General features: G+C 41.2%; 1 protein-coding gene across 1 annotated transcript in view; it reads right to left on the bottom strand.

The window, feature by feature from the left end:
• CCDC88C (coiled-coil domain containing 88C) overlaps positions 1-17307 on the bottom strand; it is a gene marked incomplete at both ends in the record, with an annotated part of 98073 nt that overhangs the window by 37428 nt on the left and 43338 nt on the right. Inside the window, 6 exons of the mRNA XM_080345194.1 lie at positions 5394-5552; positions 6150-6231; positions 6823-7007; positions 7782-7922; positions 9267-9350; positions 11017-11075. Of these exons, the coding sequence (XP_080201320.1) occupies positions 5394-5552; positions 6150-6231; positions 6823-7007; positions 7782-7922; positions 9267-9350; positions 11017-11075 (710 nt within the window). The remainder of the gene's footprint in view (positions 1-5393; positions 5553-6149; positions 6232-6822; positions 7008-7781; positions 7923-9266; positions 9351-11016; positions 11076-17307) is intronic.

Genomic DNA, 17307 nt, shown 5'->3' with positions numbered 1-17307 from the left:
TTCACTATTATAGCTCCATTTCCTTAGCCAACTCTAGTCCCCAGAAATAAGTTAATTATACTGGACTCTGAATGTTCCTTGTAAAGCAAAAAATGAAGCTCTGCGCATTCAAATATTTTATCTCCAGAAACATGAAATGTCCAAAGCATAAAATCCGGCCATGTATTCTTGCTCATGTTTTAAACACAATTATTAAATTATGTCTTATTTCAAGCTATAATACCTCGCTGCTAGCTTTTACTCTTGTTGATTCTCAGATAAGTCTTGAGTCAGAAACAGAATTTTCTACGGCAGGAACATATCAGCATTTTAAAAATTAAATGGATACAAGAAGGATTTTTGCCCAGAAGAGTTACAGTGGGGCACGAAGCAGACTATGTGACTCTCTAAAGAAATTTTCTTTTGTCTTTCTTAGTTTTCCTCCCTCCTCTCCCCATTCTCTCCCCGACTCCAATGAAATATGCAAAACCAGAAATGCACACACAGGCAGGATGAAATACTTATTGCTAGACAAAATTATTTCTGGACAACTGTCTTCAAATTGTGAAGTCTCTGCTGACATCAGTGTTCAAGTCTGCTCTCTCAGACCACAAACATCCAAACCAAGTAGATTCCTGAAAGATCACCAGGCATGCGAATCACTTTCACTAGTTAATCAGCAACTGCCTTCTCATTTTTTGGGGGCAGAATCAGCCTTAAGAAGCCTTATGTGGCCCAGTTATTTAAAACACAAAAAGCAAACAAAAAAGAAGATAGCTGCAGAGCACAGGTTAAGAGTGTCTGATGACAGCCACTCCCCTTGCCTTTTGATACCGCAGGGGGCCATGATTTAATAGCCTTATATAGCCAGTAATCTCAGTTGTCTGCGGCATCTTGACTGTAGATGGCATAATGTGGAAAGTCTAACTTATGCAGTACCATATTGCCCATGATGTCTCAGTGGGTCAGCTACCAACTCGCAAAGTACGAGAGCAAAAAATTCCCTGCTAGATTAGTATTATAAGGACAAGTATGTTAGTGCTTGTGAAGTGGTTCAACTACTGCAATTAAAATCTCTGAATATGCAAGTAACTAAAATAATAACAATACTGAAACATTGGTTTTACAAAGCCAGCATTTTGGACCAAGTCTGATCCAACAGGGTCACTTCAGGATGAGCAAACTAAAAAGGCTGACACTAAACAGATGACAGACCGGGAGAAGCACAGGACACAGAATGTGCTGGGTGTCATGTAAACTGCTGCAACACCTGTAACGAAACAGCAACACGACACGAGTTTACTTTGCTAGATCACCACACTCCATCTGGCCCACTGCCCTAAGAAGTAAGGTGGTGTCTGACCTCAAAAACATGGCCTCAGAACTATGCCCAGAACTGCTTACCAAGCAGGAACTAATTATTTTAGTGTCTCATGAAGAGCCAAGCTACGTGCCAAGTACATACACATATCCAGGCTCTGGTGCAAACCACAGATCACTGGGAGCTGCAATATATGGAAGACCGAAGCACTTTCCGTTGAGCACCCAGGTGGGGCAGACATGTCAGTTCAAAGCAGTTCTAATGCAATCTTAAATTAATAACCGGGTGGAAATGCCTGCTATGGCGAGGTCAACATCGCTCACTGAGGTTGACCTGAGGTTGTCTTAAAGTTCATATAATTTAAATAATTACTCCATGGGAACATTGTAGAGTTTCATCTCAAGACCTAGAAGGTAAAACTGTTCTAACTAAAACATGTCAGCACTAACATCTCCCAGAAGTCACTAGCATAACATAGTTCACCTAAAAATGTGTCTGTCTACAAACCACACTTGTTCAGCAATCAGCAGGTAGTGGTCATGGGATGGTGTTGCTTCCACTGGAATTAAGGTTTATTTTTTCTTTAATTAACAAACTCACCTGCATTATTTTCTAACTATAAGTTTATTTTTAAATCGACAACAAAAATGGTTAGCTGTGGACTTTTTTTTTTTAAATACACTAATTTAATAGGCAATGGATTAAAAACCCCTTAGTTTTGTATCACTTAAATTGTGATGGTTTTATATCCAACATATATAATTCTGCTTTTGTAATTTCTAAAATAAATTACATATTGTGGTTTGATCCTGTATCGCTGTGCCTTGATATGTCTTTAAGAATGTTCATTGTGTACTCACATGGTTACAATTAACTCTGGGGGTAAGTGGTTGCACAATCAGGGTGTGTTGCTACTGGAAAACTTTTCCAGAAACTAAAGTAGCAATCAGACTGTTTAAATCTGAAACTAGAGAATTTGCACACGCATCCGGACCTAGTTATTAAACAGAGCTCAACTCCCTCCCTTCTGGCAGTTCAGAAGCTGCCCCTACCGAGCCATGACACAGTTATCATCTCATGACAATCAAACATTGCCTTGGACAGCTATATGAAAACATACAAGAGATGTTTTTCCTTTTTTTAATATTAACAGAAATTCCTCCCATCATCCTGCATGGAAACGTGATTGCAGTGATAAGGGGGAAGAACGGGCAAGGCAGACTCCCTGGCCTCAGAAAACAACCCGCTCTCCTGGAGCAGCACAAGGTTCAATGGAGAGGAATGCTGGAGGGAAGCCTTCCACTGGAGTCAAGTACCTCCTCAGAGGAAGCCCAGCACTAGGCCTGCTCCTTCACATTCACAATTACAACCTCATTAAGCCATCCCAGCAGGAAGGTCTTCTGAGCATATTCATCTCCATGGTCCTTGAACGACGGTCAAATTAAAATGTCATTTCTGAACAACTTTGTCAAGACATACAGAGAAGGAAAACAACACACATGCCCAAACGTGTCACATTCACTTAAAGACTTGCTCCTTTTGCACTCTTTCCAGAATAGCTCCTTAAACCTCTTCCTGTTGCCACGGTTGATCTGTATAATGTGCTTTCAGAAACTACATGTAAGCTTGCTCGCAATTCCTAAAGGTTGTCATGGTATCATACACAGAGCACATTATATATTTTTTGCTCAGAGTACAAAATGTGTATATTAACTACAAAAAGGAAAATATTTTTAATGCCCACTTAATAGCTTTCTGCATTGATGCACAAAGGTAAACCCACCTTTTCTTCTCACTTACGGATTTGGCACTGCTTCTTAGCAACCCTGTCAAAACCTTATGAGCCTTAAGGTATCACATTACCACAGTAAAGTGGCTTACACTGTACTTTGCACATCTACATTTTCATTGCTGTGTCTCTGTAAGATTTTTTCAAGTCTTAAGACTTAGAGCTTAAGAAGCCAGTCACAGTAAATGACATGACATGAATCAGCACAGTGGTCATAATCTCTACCATGTTACATCCCTGAACAAATCCTACAACTTGGAATTGTAAGCCACAGTTTTTGAGGGAGTGGCAGGAATCTGAGCAGACACTGAACTGACCCCAGCCATTAATACTTCTTTTGAGAGGGCACAGGACCTGAGACAGATAAGAATGAAAACTGGGAGACCATGGAAAGTTGGATTCTGGCTACTATGCACAGTCTTTGTGCTACTCCACAACTATAAAAAAAGACAGAATAGTGCCCTGTGTCATCCTCTGAATGTATCAGCAGGAAAACAGCGGAGTCTGCCTGATGCTACCACTGCTCAACACTGGCGGTCCATGGCTGTGCCAAGACTTGATCCATGATGGAAGAGGGAGTGGTGAGAATGTGAAACTCTCTGGCTATTCTAGACCACAGACCAGCCTGCAGACAGCTGTGCAATCCTGCTGCATATTAGAACAGCTCAGCCCCTAAAGCAGCAACAACTTTTGCTAGAGTCCACACTGTGGCCTGGAATTAGAAAAGTGACAAATTGATCAGAAATATCCTTGTCCCACTGCTGTATTTCAGGGAGGTATCCTTAGAAAGCCAACATTCATCTCTGACATTCAATACTCTCCCCAAAAACTGGCAGGGTGAAAGAGGGACTGAGGAACACGGGAACAAATTTGAAACTGAAGCGGAGGTCTCTTTACTGAATGATATGTTCAGCAACATTAACATGCAGACAGCAGAGAAGGAAACTGCTGGCTCTAGGACAAGCAAGGAGGCTGAGAACTCAAGAACAGAGACAGTTACTTCCTTGATCTCAGATGAAGATTAAAAAACTCCTCTCCTAGGCCTGGCTAAATTATCTGAGCAGCAGGTAGAAGCCAGGCGGCTCCAGTATCCAGCCAAAGGGGAATGCCAGGATGCCACGCTGATAGCTCATGTGCCAGGTTAAAGCACAACCGACTTGCCAGCTTGAGGCAAGAAAACAGAGAGCCAGAGCTTCATTCTTTCTAAAGTGAAGTGGGAATTACTGAGAAGGAAGAGAGGCCTTTGTAGTCTATTACTACATTTAATAACCATCCATTTTAGCGAACCTATTCATAAGAAGCTGGCTCCTTAGGTTAGAGAGGGGGGAAAAAAAAATCAGCTACAAAGTAAGGTTTGTAGAGCAGAAATAAGGTCTGTGTTCTCAGCCAGAGGCCTGGCAAATGTGAGTTGCAATATCACCCTTTACCTCAGACCTGGGATTTTATCTAATTATAGTGAAGTCAGTTACTGAACCTCCATGTGTTCAGCAAGTATGGATATTTATTTGATGTCAGCTGAAGTGTTATGTGTGAGGCTTATTAAGGACAGACAGGGACTGAAAGGACAGAAAATAAGAGCAGTCTGACTTAACATAAGCTGTGCTGTGAGCACTGTGTTTGTCTAGATGATCTCAAGATCCCTTTCAGCCTAAGTTAATTAATAGTTCCAGGATGGGCATAGCTGCAGATGACTACACTGAGTAACTGGCATCACTACTGGAACAAAGCTATACATTTCTCATTGACCTACCCTACTCAGGGCACTAGGGAAGATCCAGATTCACCCTCCTTTCTGCTACAAGCAACAAGTTGCAAAAGGGCTGGCTAGAAGTCATCATCTGAGGTCATGCTTAGAAATGCCCAGCCATGTTAACAAATTACATCTGCTACAAACCCTAAGGAAAAACACCCAGACATTCATTTAGCTAACTTATACATTACATTTAAAATGTTATGTCAAAGCAACTCTGAAATACAAGCATTTTACCTAAGAGTAAATTTTCAAGGCTGGACTAAGGGTCTGGATTCTCTCTAAGTGTCCAGAAAAGGCCTGTCCTGTTTAGCCACAAAAAGGTGAACTATGTAGAGATTATTAACAGTAACGGGTATTTATCTGGTGTGCACCAAGTCCTTCTTGCCACTGGAAGAAGTTTTAAAGTTAATAACTATGACATAGGTTAAGTAATTTCCACTTGCTCTCATGTTTTGTTACAGTTAGGTCACTGACAAATGACACATGAACTGGTAACACAACAAAAAACAAACGTTAAGGATTACTGAGCAAATCTTTCAATCTTAACTTGCCTCCATGCGAGCTTTGTAAAAATCCACATCATGAAGTTTCTCTTTGCACCGAACAAGTTCCATCTCAAGTCTCTCCACACGGTTTGCCCTCTCTCTCAGAGAGTCGAGCTCATCTCTGTATGCTCGTGCAGAGCGAGCGTCTGAGGCCAGGTGGATGTTCTGTGAGAAGTCAGGAATAAGCAGGGAGAAAAATTTTAGTTAATACTTGAAAACGTGTTCTTTATACTTTATTTACTCACTTGTTTTAAGCATAGGCAAACAGCATTTTCCTGGTTCAGGAGCAAGAGAATGTTCCTAACTGATAGTAGAGCCTGACAGTGTTCAAGAAGAGACTGGACAACGCCCTCGGACACATGGTGTGAACTGTGGAGTTGTCATGTGCAGGGACCGGAGTTGGACTCGATGATCCTTGTGGGTCCTTTCCAACTCAGGACATTCTATGACCTATGACTCTAACTAGCCAGTAAATTCTCTACAAGACAGAGAGGTTATTTAGCCTGTTGGGACCTCGACATTTCTAGTGCCTGGTGCTGCATAAGCTTCAGGCATTACTAGGCTATTTGCAAACAGATGAGACTGCTCTCACCAGTTAAGTGGGAAGTGTAGCATTGCTATGCCATAGCCATAACCATCAAACAGCTTGCTGGAATAACTTGATTTCTTCATTAAAAAGAAGCACAGTAGTACTTTTAGCTTCACACTGAAAGAGGTTTTTGAAATACAGAAGACCGTCACAGTAAAACAAGCCCATCTTACCTCTTGTTTTATTTTTTGCAGTTCCAGGGTGAGCTGCTCAACTTCATGTTTAGAATCTACAAGCTGTTCAGACTTCTCTTCCCTGAAAATTATTAGAAAAATCTTAGTAAGAAATTACATTTTCTTTTTCATTAAGCAATATCAACTGTATGGGTCATTGCTGGGTATCTGGAAAGCAAGACAAATCTCCTAGCATATTCTGAACAGAGAGCCTCTTTGTCATGACAGCATCATAAAAACAAAAGCTTTTTTCTCATGATATCACACACATATCATGGATCCGAGTTTGTAACTCTACTTTTTTTACTAAGTACCTCTGTTTAAATCTCATTGGTGCTACTGCTGTCATAGCCAGCTTCACTGGCATCTGTATTTCCCAATAATAATTAAAAAGTGCAGCTAGCAGTTGGCATTTTGAAGAGAGGGAGAGACGAGATGCAAAAAGAAAAATGGAAGTACCCATCTACTCTGTGTTTAAAGACCAGTTGAGAAAGAAGATGGAATATCCATACTATAATAGCTTCCTACTGCTGTGAATAAAAAAATCTGAAAGCTGTGATTCTGAGAGCTCCACGGAGGCCAGTGTACTGAAGCCAACATGCAACCACAGTTTCAGGATGCACAAGACTTAATATACAAGTCTTTCTAGACACACAAATCACTGGTGACTCACAGCTCCTGCCGGATTCTTCTCAATTTAGCCTTCGTGTCTGCCAGCTCCACTGCAAGGTGCTGCTTGTCTTCATTAGAAAGTGGGTTGGCTGGGTTTGGTGAAGAATCTGGACTTGGAGCTTTCAGAGGGCTTGGTGGTTGCTGAGACTGGAGATAATCTCTCTCTTGAGTGAGATCTACAATGACCTGGAAATACAGAGAAGTATAGAGTGTCAAGAATAAACAGTATAATTATATGTTGGTTTTTGAGTATCTAAAAATTATTTATAAATGTAGAAAGTTGTTAGCCTAGCATTATATAGAATTCAAACGATAGCCAGGAGGGAGAGTTACACAGAGGAGGAAAGGAATTTCCACTATGCTCAGACTACTAAAATATTCCCCTCTCAATGCTCAAAATAAGCAGTCTGTTTTGCTTAGAGAATTCATAAACCTGTAACAACTAACAATTTTAACTAACACAATCACGGTCAAAAGCATGACAGAAAATTAACAGGTTAAAGAAGGGGAGAAGACTCCTCCAGAGATCTGAAGGGAAAGGAATTATTGAGTTAGCAACAGATAGGGCAGTCTTCACATAGGAAAAATAAAATAGGGAAGACACTGGAACCCATGATGGTAGATACCAGTGGAGAGACAGGCAAGCAATCACTCAGTTGAATGACTGAGCAGACATGCAGAGACAAAAATCTCAAGACAAAGTCACAACATCAAATATTTTGGTCTCTCCACTTCATGGAGAGACCACTCCACTCCTCTTTACCAATCATTTCATCACACCTCAGTGTTTACACAAGAATCAATGGAACAGTCAAAATCTCTCTACAGATTTTCAGAGGTACGGCAGAAAAGGTACAGAAGAAATAGAAACTCAGTGCACAAACAAGACACAAGAGAAGGAACGGAGCCTGCATCTGCTGCTTCACGTGAGCTCTATATGGCAGAGATAAGTCATCGTACTTCCGTGCATTCATCTCTCTCATCAATGAGCCTCTTGAGGTGGAAAACCATATTCCTGGAAAGAGATTCTAGTTCTTCTGGGGCCATATCTGGGAGCTCCAGCCACTGCAAGTCAAAGACATTCTCCTGGTTGTGAGTCACCTGGGAACAGCAACAAAAAAACCAATAAATTCTTTCCACTGGTTGATGTGTAAATTTGTTTGCTCCATCCCTCAGGATGTTCTACTGATGAGCTAAAAAACTATCACATCTCGCCAAAAACATGTTGTAAATAACAAACACAGCTACCTCTAACTTTAACATTACCCAGCAACTTCTGGCATGTATATGTTTTTATAATTATTAAGGCTGATTTTTAAAAATTATTAGATACGTATTATGATCCATAGCACTTGTGCTTGCCTATTAGAAGTATGCAAGTATCTCACCGCAATCACTGAGGTCGCCCCAGGGATTTGAAGAGACTGACTCCACACTGAGCAGTTAGGCTGGTGTCTCACTGAGAGAAAGCCCTGCTTTCAATGAACGTGCAATTTGCAGCTGATACAGCTGGGAGGAGCTGCCTTTAGCAGAAGGGTCTCCAGTCACTGCTTGCAGCGTGCCTTTCAACTCCTACCTTACCCAAACTGAACTCCTATGAATCATTTAACAGAAATGTCAGGCAAGTCTCTCAAACTCAGTTAAAGACCGTTCCTGTGTTTCTCAAAACCATATGCTTAGTTGATCACGATTTTTTTTTTTAAGTAGAACTTTTTTTTTAAATGTTAAGAAAAAAGTTCCTGTCTTAGACTTCCACTATTTGTTCCCCAAATCTGAGTGTCCCAGTCTTGCTACACCTGTACCCACTGACACCCAGCCAAAGCCAGTGCCTGTTCCTGGTGAGGGTCACCCAGCAGTGGCCGTTTCCACGTGGCTCTCCTTTGAGTCCCCAAAACAATCTGGCTCCTAACACCTATGACATGTACTTCCTTTTACAGAGAACTTAGAAGTCCAAGATTTCTCATCTTTGGGTCAGACTCATCTTTAAAAATGTTGTATGCCCCATTTCATCTGCAGAGCACACTTTTCAAGATTGTCTGAGCTCAAAGGCCACTGTCCAAGCAAGCCCGCGGGGACCTTGTGCCTCACCTACGGCAGGACCCCGGAACTAAGTGCTTACAGCATTGCTGCAAGGACACTGCTGCTCCTAAGCCATATACACTTTTTGGAAACATTACATGTGTATCCTTACTACAATTCCTTCTACATAGTCTATAACTGGTAAGCAAGGCATTCACTACTGCATCTCTTCAAACCATCACTGAGCCAAGTAATGTTCCAAGCACTGACCTTTATCATGTCGTAATTTCATTGCAATAATCTATTTGAGCTTTTTTTTGTGGTCCATTAGGAAATTTCAAGCATTAACATTTTATAGCAAAAAAATGCTGTCAATTCAAGGAAGGAAGAGATAAGAAGTAAAACAGATAATACTGAGAGTCCCACCTCCTGAATGTGTGACACAATGGCAGCTTGGGTTTCAATATCCAGTTGTTTTATTCTTTCAATAAACTCTTCTTTTCTTTCACACTGTTAAAAGAAAACACACCCTGAAACAGGGCTACATATCCTAAAACTTACTGCACCATTTTTTATTTAAATAATTAAAAATCCCCACATTGCTAATGACAAAATGTTGAAGATCTACACTTTGTCACACTAGAAGGTATAACACTTCATTGCTCCATAGAGAGCATGAATTAAATTATTTAAACTTTTCACAGTCAGGAGAATTAAGGCTAAGCTAAACGGCTGCTTTTGCTCTTTAAAAACAAGTTCAACATGCAGTGGGATCAAGAGGTAGAGCAACAGCCAGAGGAAATAATCACAGCTTCATTAATGGAGCTGCACAGATGTAAACATATACATAGACTGCATCATTTAACCTGTCTGCTTTGCTGTTTGCATTTTGCTTGGTTTTGGCAACGAACAGAGATGTATCACTTTAGCTGTTATTCACACCACTGCATAATGTTGCTTGTTGGACTAAATCAACATGTGCTTTAGATAAAAAATGGGGTTATAAAACATTCTAGATAAAAATGAGTGACATTTCAGACAAAATTATTTTAGTAAATCTTTTACTTAAGGCTTTAAAAGAGGCAGACATCTGCTATCTGTATAACCGTGTTTGTACACTAACTTTATTGCCTTCTTGTAACAACTGTGCATTGTAGAGAAGTTAAGCATTACTTAAAAGCTTTTTAAAAACTCATTTTCAGTGTTCTTTTGGGGCCTGGTTCCAAATCTCAACTATTTATTTCACTGGGAAGAACCTCAAACCCATAAATAGGGATCGAGGATGCAGAGCAGCTTGCCAAGTCAGACCCTTATTCTTTGTGCTGCAATGCAATGCTGAGACAGTTCAGAGCAGCCATATGAAGACAGCTTTACCCTGACATAATCGACTTGACATAGCTGAGCAGGGTAAGTGTCCTAAGGCACGACAAAAACACCAGACAGACCTACAAACAAGGTCAATTATAAGCAAAGGCTGGCCTGCAACCCGCCTATTGTTTACCACCACAGAGGGCTGGTGGGCAGAACACTGATTTCTTTATCCAGTAATTGTTGTGCATTTCTGGGGAGTTTATCATTGTTGCCTATTTATTTTAACAAATGCCACATAAAAATCCCCACATGAATACACAAATTATCTGTTCATTTTAGATTTTCTACACGTAATATTCAACCAAATGATTATCCAAATAAAATCGGGATTCATCAAATGATGTTAGCCTGTTAGCTTATCTATTTGGCATTAATATTTACTGTTAAAACTCCTACGTATTTTAGAACAGTAAGAAAATAAACCAACCTAATCTTGATATCAAGAACACTGTTCAAAGCTTCTCTCTTCCCACTTTGTTATCAAAGTGGACTACTACTTTGTTAGAGTACATGTCCTATGGCTCATTAAGCATTGGCAACAAATTGAGGCTACTGCTACCACAAAGTGTGCTTCCTTTCCTTGAGCTGTCTTTCCCTCTGCATTTCTTTAATTCACCTATTGTGTATCTTCTCACAATTCTAGTTCACAAGCTTTCTTGAGCTGGAGATTTGTTCCTTTAGCACTGATCTTTGGGTGGATTTTCTCAGTCCAGAAAAACAAAACAACTAACAACAAAAACACCCCCAAAAACCCAAAACACAGATTAAAAGAAAATTATTTTTCACGCTTTTAAAGAATGTTCACCTGCACAGCACAGCCCAGAACCAACAACAGCAGCTTCTTAATTTCATCCATACTTTTACCTAGAGAGGAAAGAAGGGAATCAGTACATATGTACAACATAAATTAAGTACTTGCAAGTCATCCTCTCCAAAATATCCTCCTGAAAAGATAAATAAGACCATTGAACAAGTGCCTGGAAAATATATATGCACCCATTATTATGTTACCATACTTTCCACATAATAATACAGTTCTTACAGATTAAACATCCAAACCCATCAAGACTAACTCAATGTGCTATCCTCACTGATATTTTCTGAGGCTTTTCTGGTCAGTGCAGAAGAACAACAACAACAAAATCCTTTAAATGGTGCAGCACATATGCCCAATGCTTGTTGTTTGTGTTGTGATTAATGAAGGCGGGAAAGACACATTAAACCACCACCCAAACCAACAACAAAAAACCAAATCAAACCAACCCAAAAACCAGCAACCAAAACCAGACAAACAGAAACCAAAGCAAAGGAAGGTTACTCTCAAAGAGAGAACTTGTCCTAAATTCTCTGTCTGTAAAATAGTTGCCACTCAGACTTCCCAAAGCTGAATGTCATTCTGCACACATAAATTCTCTCCAAGAGATGTTTTAGCAACTAATTTCTGCCCCTGTTCTGCATCAAAGCCTGTTCACACTTTGAAGTGCAAACCCCATGAGCTAAAAGTGGCATAAAACAAAGGTGCAGGTAACCATATGCTTGGGGAGGAGGCACAGGAGGGTTGTTACTGCAGGGGATCCTGCTGTGACCAACAGCCCTGCCCGCAGCCCGCCAAGGTCAGGAGAGAGAAATCTGAACAGGGGAACCGGTGTGGCCTTCAGCCAACTCCACATCTTGTTCCAACAAAATTAATGTGGGTATTGCTGGGTGGTAAAGACAATTACATCTATCAAAGACAGACAAAGGGGGATGGAAGGCAAAGAGCTTCAAAGAGGAAATGAAAAGTCACTATGAAGTTAGGTTCAGGAAAAGCTTCTCCATGCTGGGGAAAGAGGAGAGATAGGCCACGTATAGTTTTCTCTAATCCCTATACACCTGCATGCTTCCCGACACAGCGTGTAACTGTGGGATAAACGCTTTAATTTTCTACCCTGCCTTACTCAGGTGTTCAATTGCTCCTATCACTAAATAGACAGATAATTTCTGAGTGCAACTGTGCTCCTCCACCAACACCATGCCCTTGTGAGGCGGTGCTGGCAGAAAGCAAGATGCATGTGCAGGACCCGAGGCTGGGAACCTGGAGTTAAACTGACTCATCAGTTCAGCTGCTGCAGCCCCGCAGATGCACAAAGACACACTGGCCTAAATTACCACGAGGTTACCTACACCCTGAGAACCCTGCAAGCCAGTGTGGCCATGTGCAGGCTGCCTAGGAAGTAATTTGTTTTCTGATCTCCTGATTTTAGGGCACACAAATTCTGTAAACCAGTTTTTAAATGTATCTTACTTGTTAAACAACTTTTCAACAACTTTGAGGAATGTTGATCTTTGAAGTGTTTTAAGAATACCCTACAGAAATTACCAGTATACTGTACTAAAATTCAATATTAAAGTCTCACATTATTAATCAATAAGATTTTGCAAGCAGGAATTCTTGTCTTCTGCATAGAAAGACATATCTAAAATGTGCTAGTTCACACTTCACCCTGTAAATACAATATTGTTCTGTTCCCTGCAGATTATGAAAAACTGTTTTTGAAAGACTTACAATCTTTCTTACTCTTCTCCCCCAACTAAGAGTACACATGGCTTGCCCTTTTCTGAAAAATTACTATTTAATATACAAACAGCATTTAAGTCTGTGAAAGTCTGATTGTTCTGTATGATTCTGAACAACACAACACTAAATGTAGACAGCATCTCAAAAAAAACACAAGCAACCCTGAGCAACAAGAAGAAGAAAAGATCTAGTACTTTGTGAACCATTCCTTAGAGGGTACTATTTATACTAGCCCAAGGAGATACTTGGTTTAGCCAGAAGACATTTTTTCATGAAACTTGAGTTCTCATTAGAATTGCAGCATTTGGTTTCATTCTGCATCAGCTTCAGAGAAGATACAGGCCAGACATTAAATGCAGAGCATGTCTGTGGGACACGAGGACAAGTTGCTAAGTTCTGGAAAGCAAGTGACTCGAGTATGTCACTCATTCTCCCAGAATTAGTCAGGGCAGAACATCTTCTCCATGAGAGGCTGAGGGTGTAGCCACCAGGCTACTTGCTCCGATCACACCAGCCAAGTGCTCTAACTCTTGTATGCTCTGGGTATCTCCATCTGTTGATCATAAATTCCAATCTGTGCACTATGGCATCACAGCTGATGGTGAACCTAGTGGCTTGAGATCACTAAAATTAGAAAACTTCATGGTTATTTTCCAACAGAGAGAGCACCTATACCATTCTAAACACAGGAGAGCTACTTAACCCACTCAAACCACACTCGACCTCTCTGCACCAAAGGCAGGATGCTTTGCTGTTCTCTCCAATACATAGCAGATGGGCATCAGTGACGCTGCATGACCTTGTGAGGTGAAACACCTTCAGCTATTACTGCAGAGTAACTTCGCAAGGTCAACCCTGTTCTCCCACCAAGGGCTGATCTTGCCTGGAATTACCAGTGCAAGACCTTACCCCCACTTAGGAAGAGAAGAGACAGCAATCCCATTCGGCAGGGAAGGCCAGGCCAGAGTTCATAGAACAGAGTGCAAAATTAAAATACTTGAGGTAATGATGAGATTATAAGTTTGCTACTGTTTTAAAGATAACATTTGGCAGTCCATTCTTCCCACTGGCAACTTTCACAGAAAACTCAGCCGTCAGGATTTTTCCAAGATTTCCTTTTTAATAAATTATTTTACACTTGCAGACATGCTATGCACATATCATGAAAATAAGATTGTACCACACACCAGAAGCACTTTAAAGGTTGAAAGGTCTACTTAGCAGATCTACTCTACCAGCCACACAAGTGTTTCAGAAAACCATGAGTGCCCGTTTTGGAGAATTAACACTTCTCTCAGTTCCTTGGGCTTTCATTCAGAAGTTGTCTCCTATGGGGTGGAGACAGTTTGTTGGTATTAAAGCACTGCAAGGTCACTCAAGTAGCATTTTAAAACCTCATAGAATGACATTATTCACACAAGACACTTAGAAGAAATAGGGTATGAGTATGTAAAAACCTCTCTGCCAATCTGAAGTGCTTTAGAGACAGTTTTCAGTTAAACCTCGGAATGAGCCAGGAAGAGATTAATTACCCCTCCCCCCTTTCATCTCACCCACAGAAGAGCTGAGATAGCACACACTTAAGTGGAGTGCCCAAGGTTACTACCTGAATCAGAAGCACATCTAAGATTATTACACAGCACAGCAGCCCAATTCTACACTCAGGACAGTTCCTTTATTCTGTAATGCATGTTAAACAAAAGCAAGTGATCTTTATCCCCAATTCAATCATGCCTCCTGAACACTGAATGACTCTGTGATGTTTTTAAAAAGCAGGGACATGCAGGCTTCCCTTGCTGGCTCATTGGAATACAAGAGTCCTTCCTAGACAGCTAGGAAGAAACTCTGCTGGGTCCACTCAGGCTTATTAGCTGACCTCACCAAGACAGTGTCCTCCTATGACTAGGGTGCAAATCCTTAGGTCTGGGGCATCTCCTGGCAGACAGGTCCCCACAAGCTGAAATGAAGGGACAGGATTCAAACTAGCACTTAACCAGAAAGGTGACAATTAAGAAAAATCACCCCTCTTTTCTTTTACATGTTTTTGAAAATTCCAGGGCAGCTGCTCTCAGGCCACATGTTTGTGCCTGTAAGGGAAACAGCCACCTGGGGGGTTTGCAGAAAGACCATCTGCTCCCAACCATGGGAGAAGGCCAGCAGTTTTTCTGGAAAATAAAGGGAGGGAAAGCCCAAACACCACCTGTGCATCCTGGGAGCCTCCCTGTGCCAGAGCGCGGAGACCCCTCTGAGCTCCCAGGGGATGCAGGGTGGGAAACAGATGGCAGGACTCAGGGAGAGGGCAGGCAGAGGGATTAGGCGACATAACAACAACAACAAAAAAGGAGGATCAGAGTACAGAGAGAATACAGACAATGAAAAAAAAATGAGAGGGGTTAGGAAAGATATAGAAACAGAAACGAGGGATGCCAAGCACATGAAATCTTGTACTTGCACTGCTTCTTTCTGCACATTTTTACCTTGATGCTCCTCCAGCGGAGGGGAGGGAGCACCTGGAGTGCTACACGCGGCAGCCGGTGGATGTGCCAAGAAGGTGGAAAGGGTGAAACACGAAGTGCCATTTTCCCCAACTGTAGCAACATCCTGAGTGAGAAAAGCTTCAATACTAAATTTACACTATTGAGGCAGCACTTTGTTATTAACTTTATGTTTTATGAAGCTTTGTTTATCCGGAGGATCGTGAAACAAAATGAGGAAGGAAACAAGACATGAAAAAATACCCCAGTGAGAGTAGACATATTTTATTATTTTAATGAAAAACATTTTCTATAGACACTTATTAGCAGGGACTTTGGGCTCTCATCCACAAACTGAATATGTAATTTCAAAAGGGGATCTAAATAGTAAAGTGGTTTTTTTAAGAGACAGAAATAAGTCTATATCAGGCAAATAAATCCTCATTTCCATTCTTGATCCGAATAAAGTTAAAATCTCACCTCCCCAAATTAGCTATGATTATTTGAAAGGATTAATTGCTGTCAGTTCCCAAGTACACTCACTAGCTGTGTTAAATTAAGTATATATAAAAACTAAGAAACTAAACTTCTCTAAATAGAGGTTCAGGACTAGTACTGTATACTGACATTCCCTGTGTGGGCACATGAGTGAGTGGTCATTTATAAGGCAAGCTAAAACCAGAGGCAATTATAAAAGGTGATTACAGTGATGTGTATAGATGATAAATATGCTGCTGATTCTCATATTGAGCACAGGGGGATTTGTGGTGCAGTAATTAATTGAAAAAGCTGTTCTGCAAGAAAAAAAATGGAAGAAGACAAAGACTGGAAAATGAATGGTAGTAGCTGTCTACTGTACAGTGCAGTCAACAGAATAAATCCTGCAATGTCAGTTGCATCATTCTGCAAGTTGAACTCCTGAGAAAACTTTTAAATTCTTTAAACTTTCAAGTTTCGGCTCCCTACATTCTAGAAAACAGTCAAAGCCTTCGTTTTCGTAAAAATTCTCAGCTTTAGAGCTGTTCAGTTTATAATTTAATACATGTAACACCACTTTTGGCTAAGCGTTAGAGAAGAAAAATTAAAATTTGTAGATAGCAGCGGTGAACAGACAGCTCTAAAAACACACATAGGAAAACATCATATGGGCTTGTTACATGAAATAATCACTAAAATTGTTACACGGTGAATCATTTTGACTGATCTAACAGCTGTCTGGTCTTAGACATGTAGAGTCAATACAATCACCAGGAGGCTTCCCAGCTCAAACACTGCATGTGTTCCAGAAATGTGATTGGGGGAATCAGTATTTCTTCCTCATTCAGATAACTTATCTACAGGACAGGGAAGGCAAAACTGGGATTTTATCACTGCCTCTCAGATCCAGCCCAGCCATGCAGACTGGTCTCCGGCTCCTGCTGCTCCCCGCATTGCCCAGCAGCGTCTCTACAGATGTCTTCTCCAGGACTCTCCTCCTTCCCTTTCAGTATCTGTCCTGGATCACTGACACAGACAAAGAGGTTTCTCCTCTACCACTTCTGTCACTTTTAAACACTTCCCTCAAATAACCATCTCCAGTAACTCTGCTCCCCATACTGCTGTCACTCCTAGCCTCCTCGCTTCTCTGTCAGCTTTCCCTGGGGTTCTCTGTACTCATGCCAGAAGCTCGTCTTCCCATGCTGATGACCGCCTTGTCCTCACATCTCTATTCAATCTGCAGCCTTCCTTTAGCTCTCTCACTGACACAGAGAATCTCTCATTTCACTTGTTTTTCCCCTCCCATGTGCCCCTGCCTTCCTCTCGCTCGTCTCTGCAAGACATGCAGTAACAGAGACATCCACCTGACAGTTACCTGGTCATCGTCCACCCACGTTGCTCACCACAGCCTAGTCCTTCATCCAGCTTTTTGTACTGGTTTTACTAACTTCTCAGCCTTCTCCTTCCCATTCCTTCACAGAATCTCAGAATGTAAAGGACTGGAAGGGACCTCGAAAGATCATCCAGTCCAATCCCCAGGCTGGAGCAGGAACACCTAGATGAGGTTACACAGGAATGTGTCCAGGTG

The sequence above is a fragment of the Nesoenas mayeri genome (assembly GCF_963082525.1).
Source record: "Nesoenas mayeri genome assembly, chromosome: 5".
NCBI lineage: Eukaryota > Metazoa > Chordata > Aves > Columbiformes > Columbidae > Nesoenas > Nesoenas mayeri.
The sequence above is the reverse complement of the archived record's forward strand: the minus strand, read 5'-3'. Positions and strand labels throughout refer to the sequence as shown.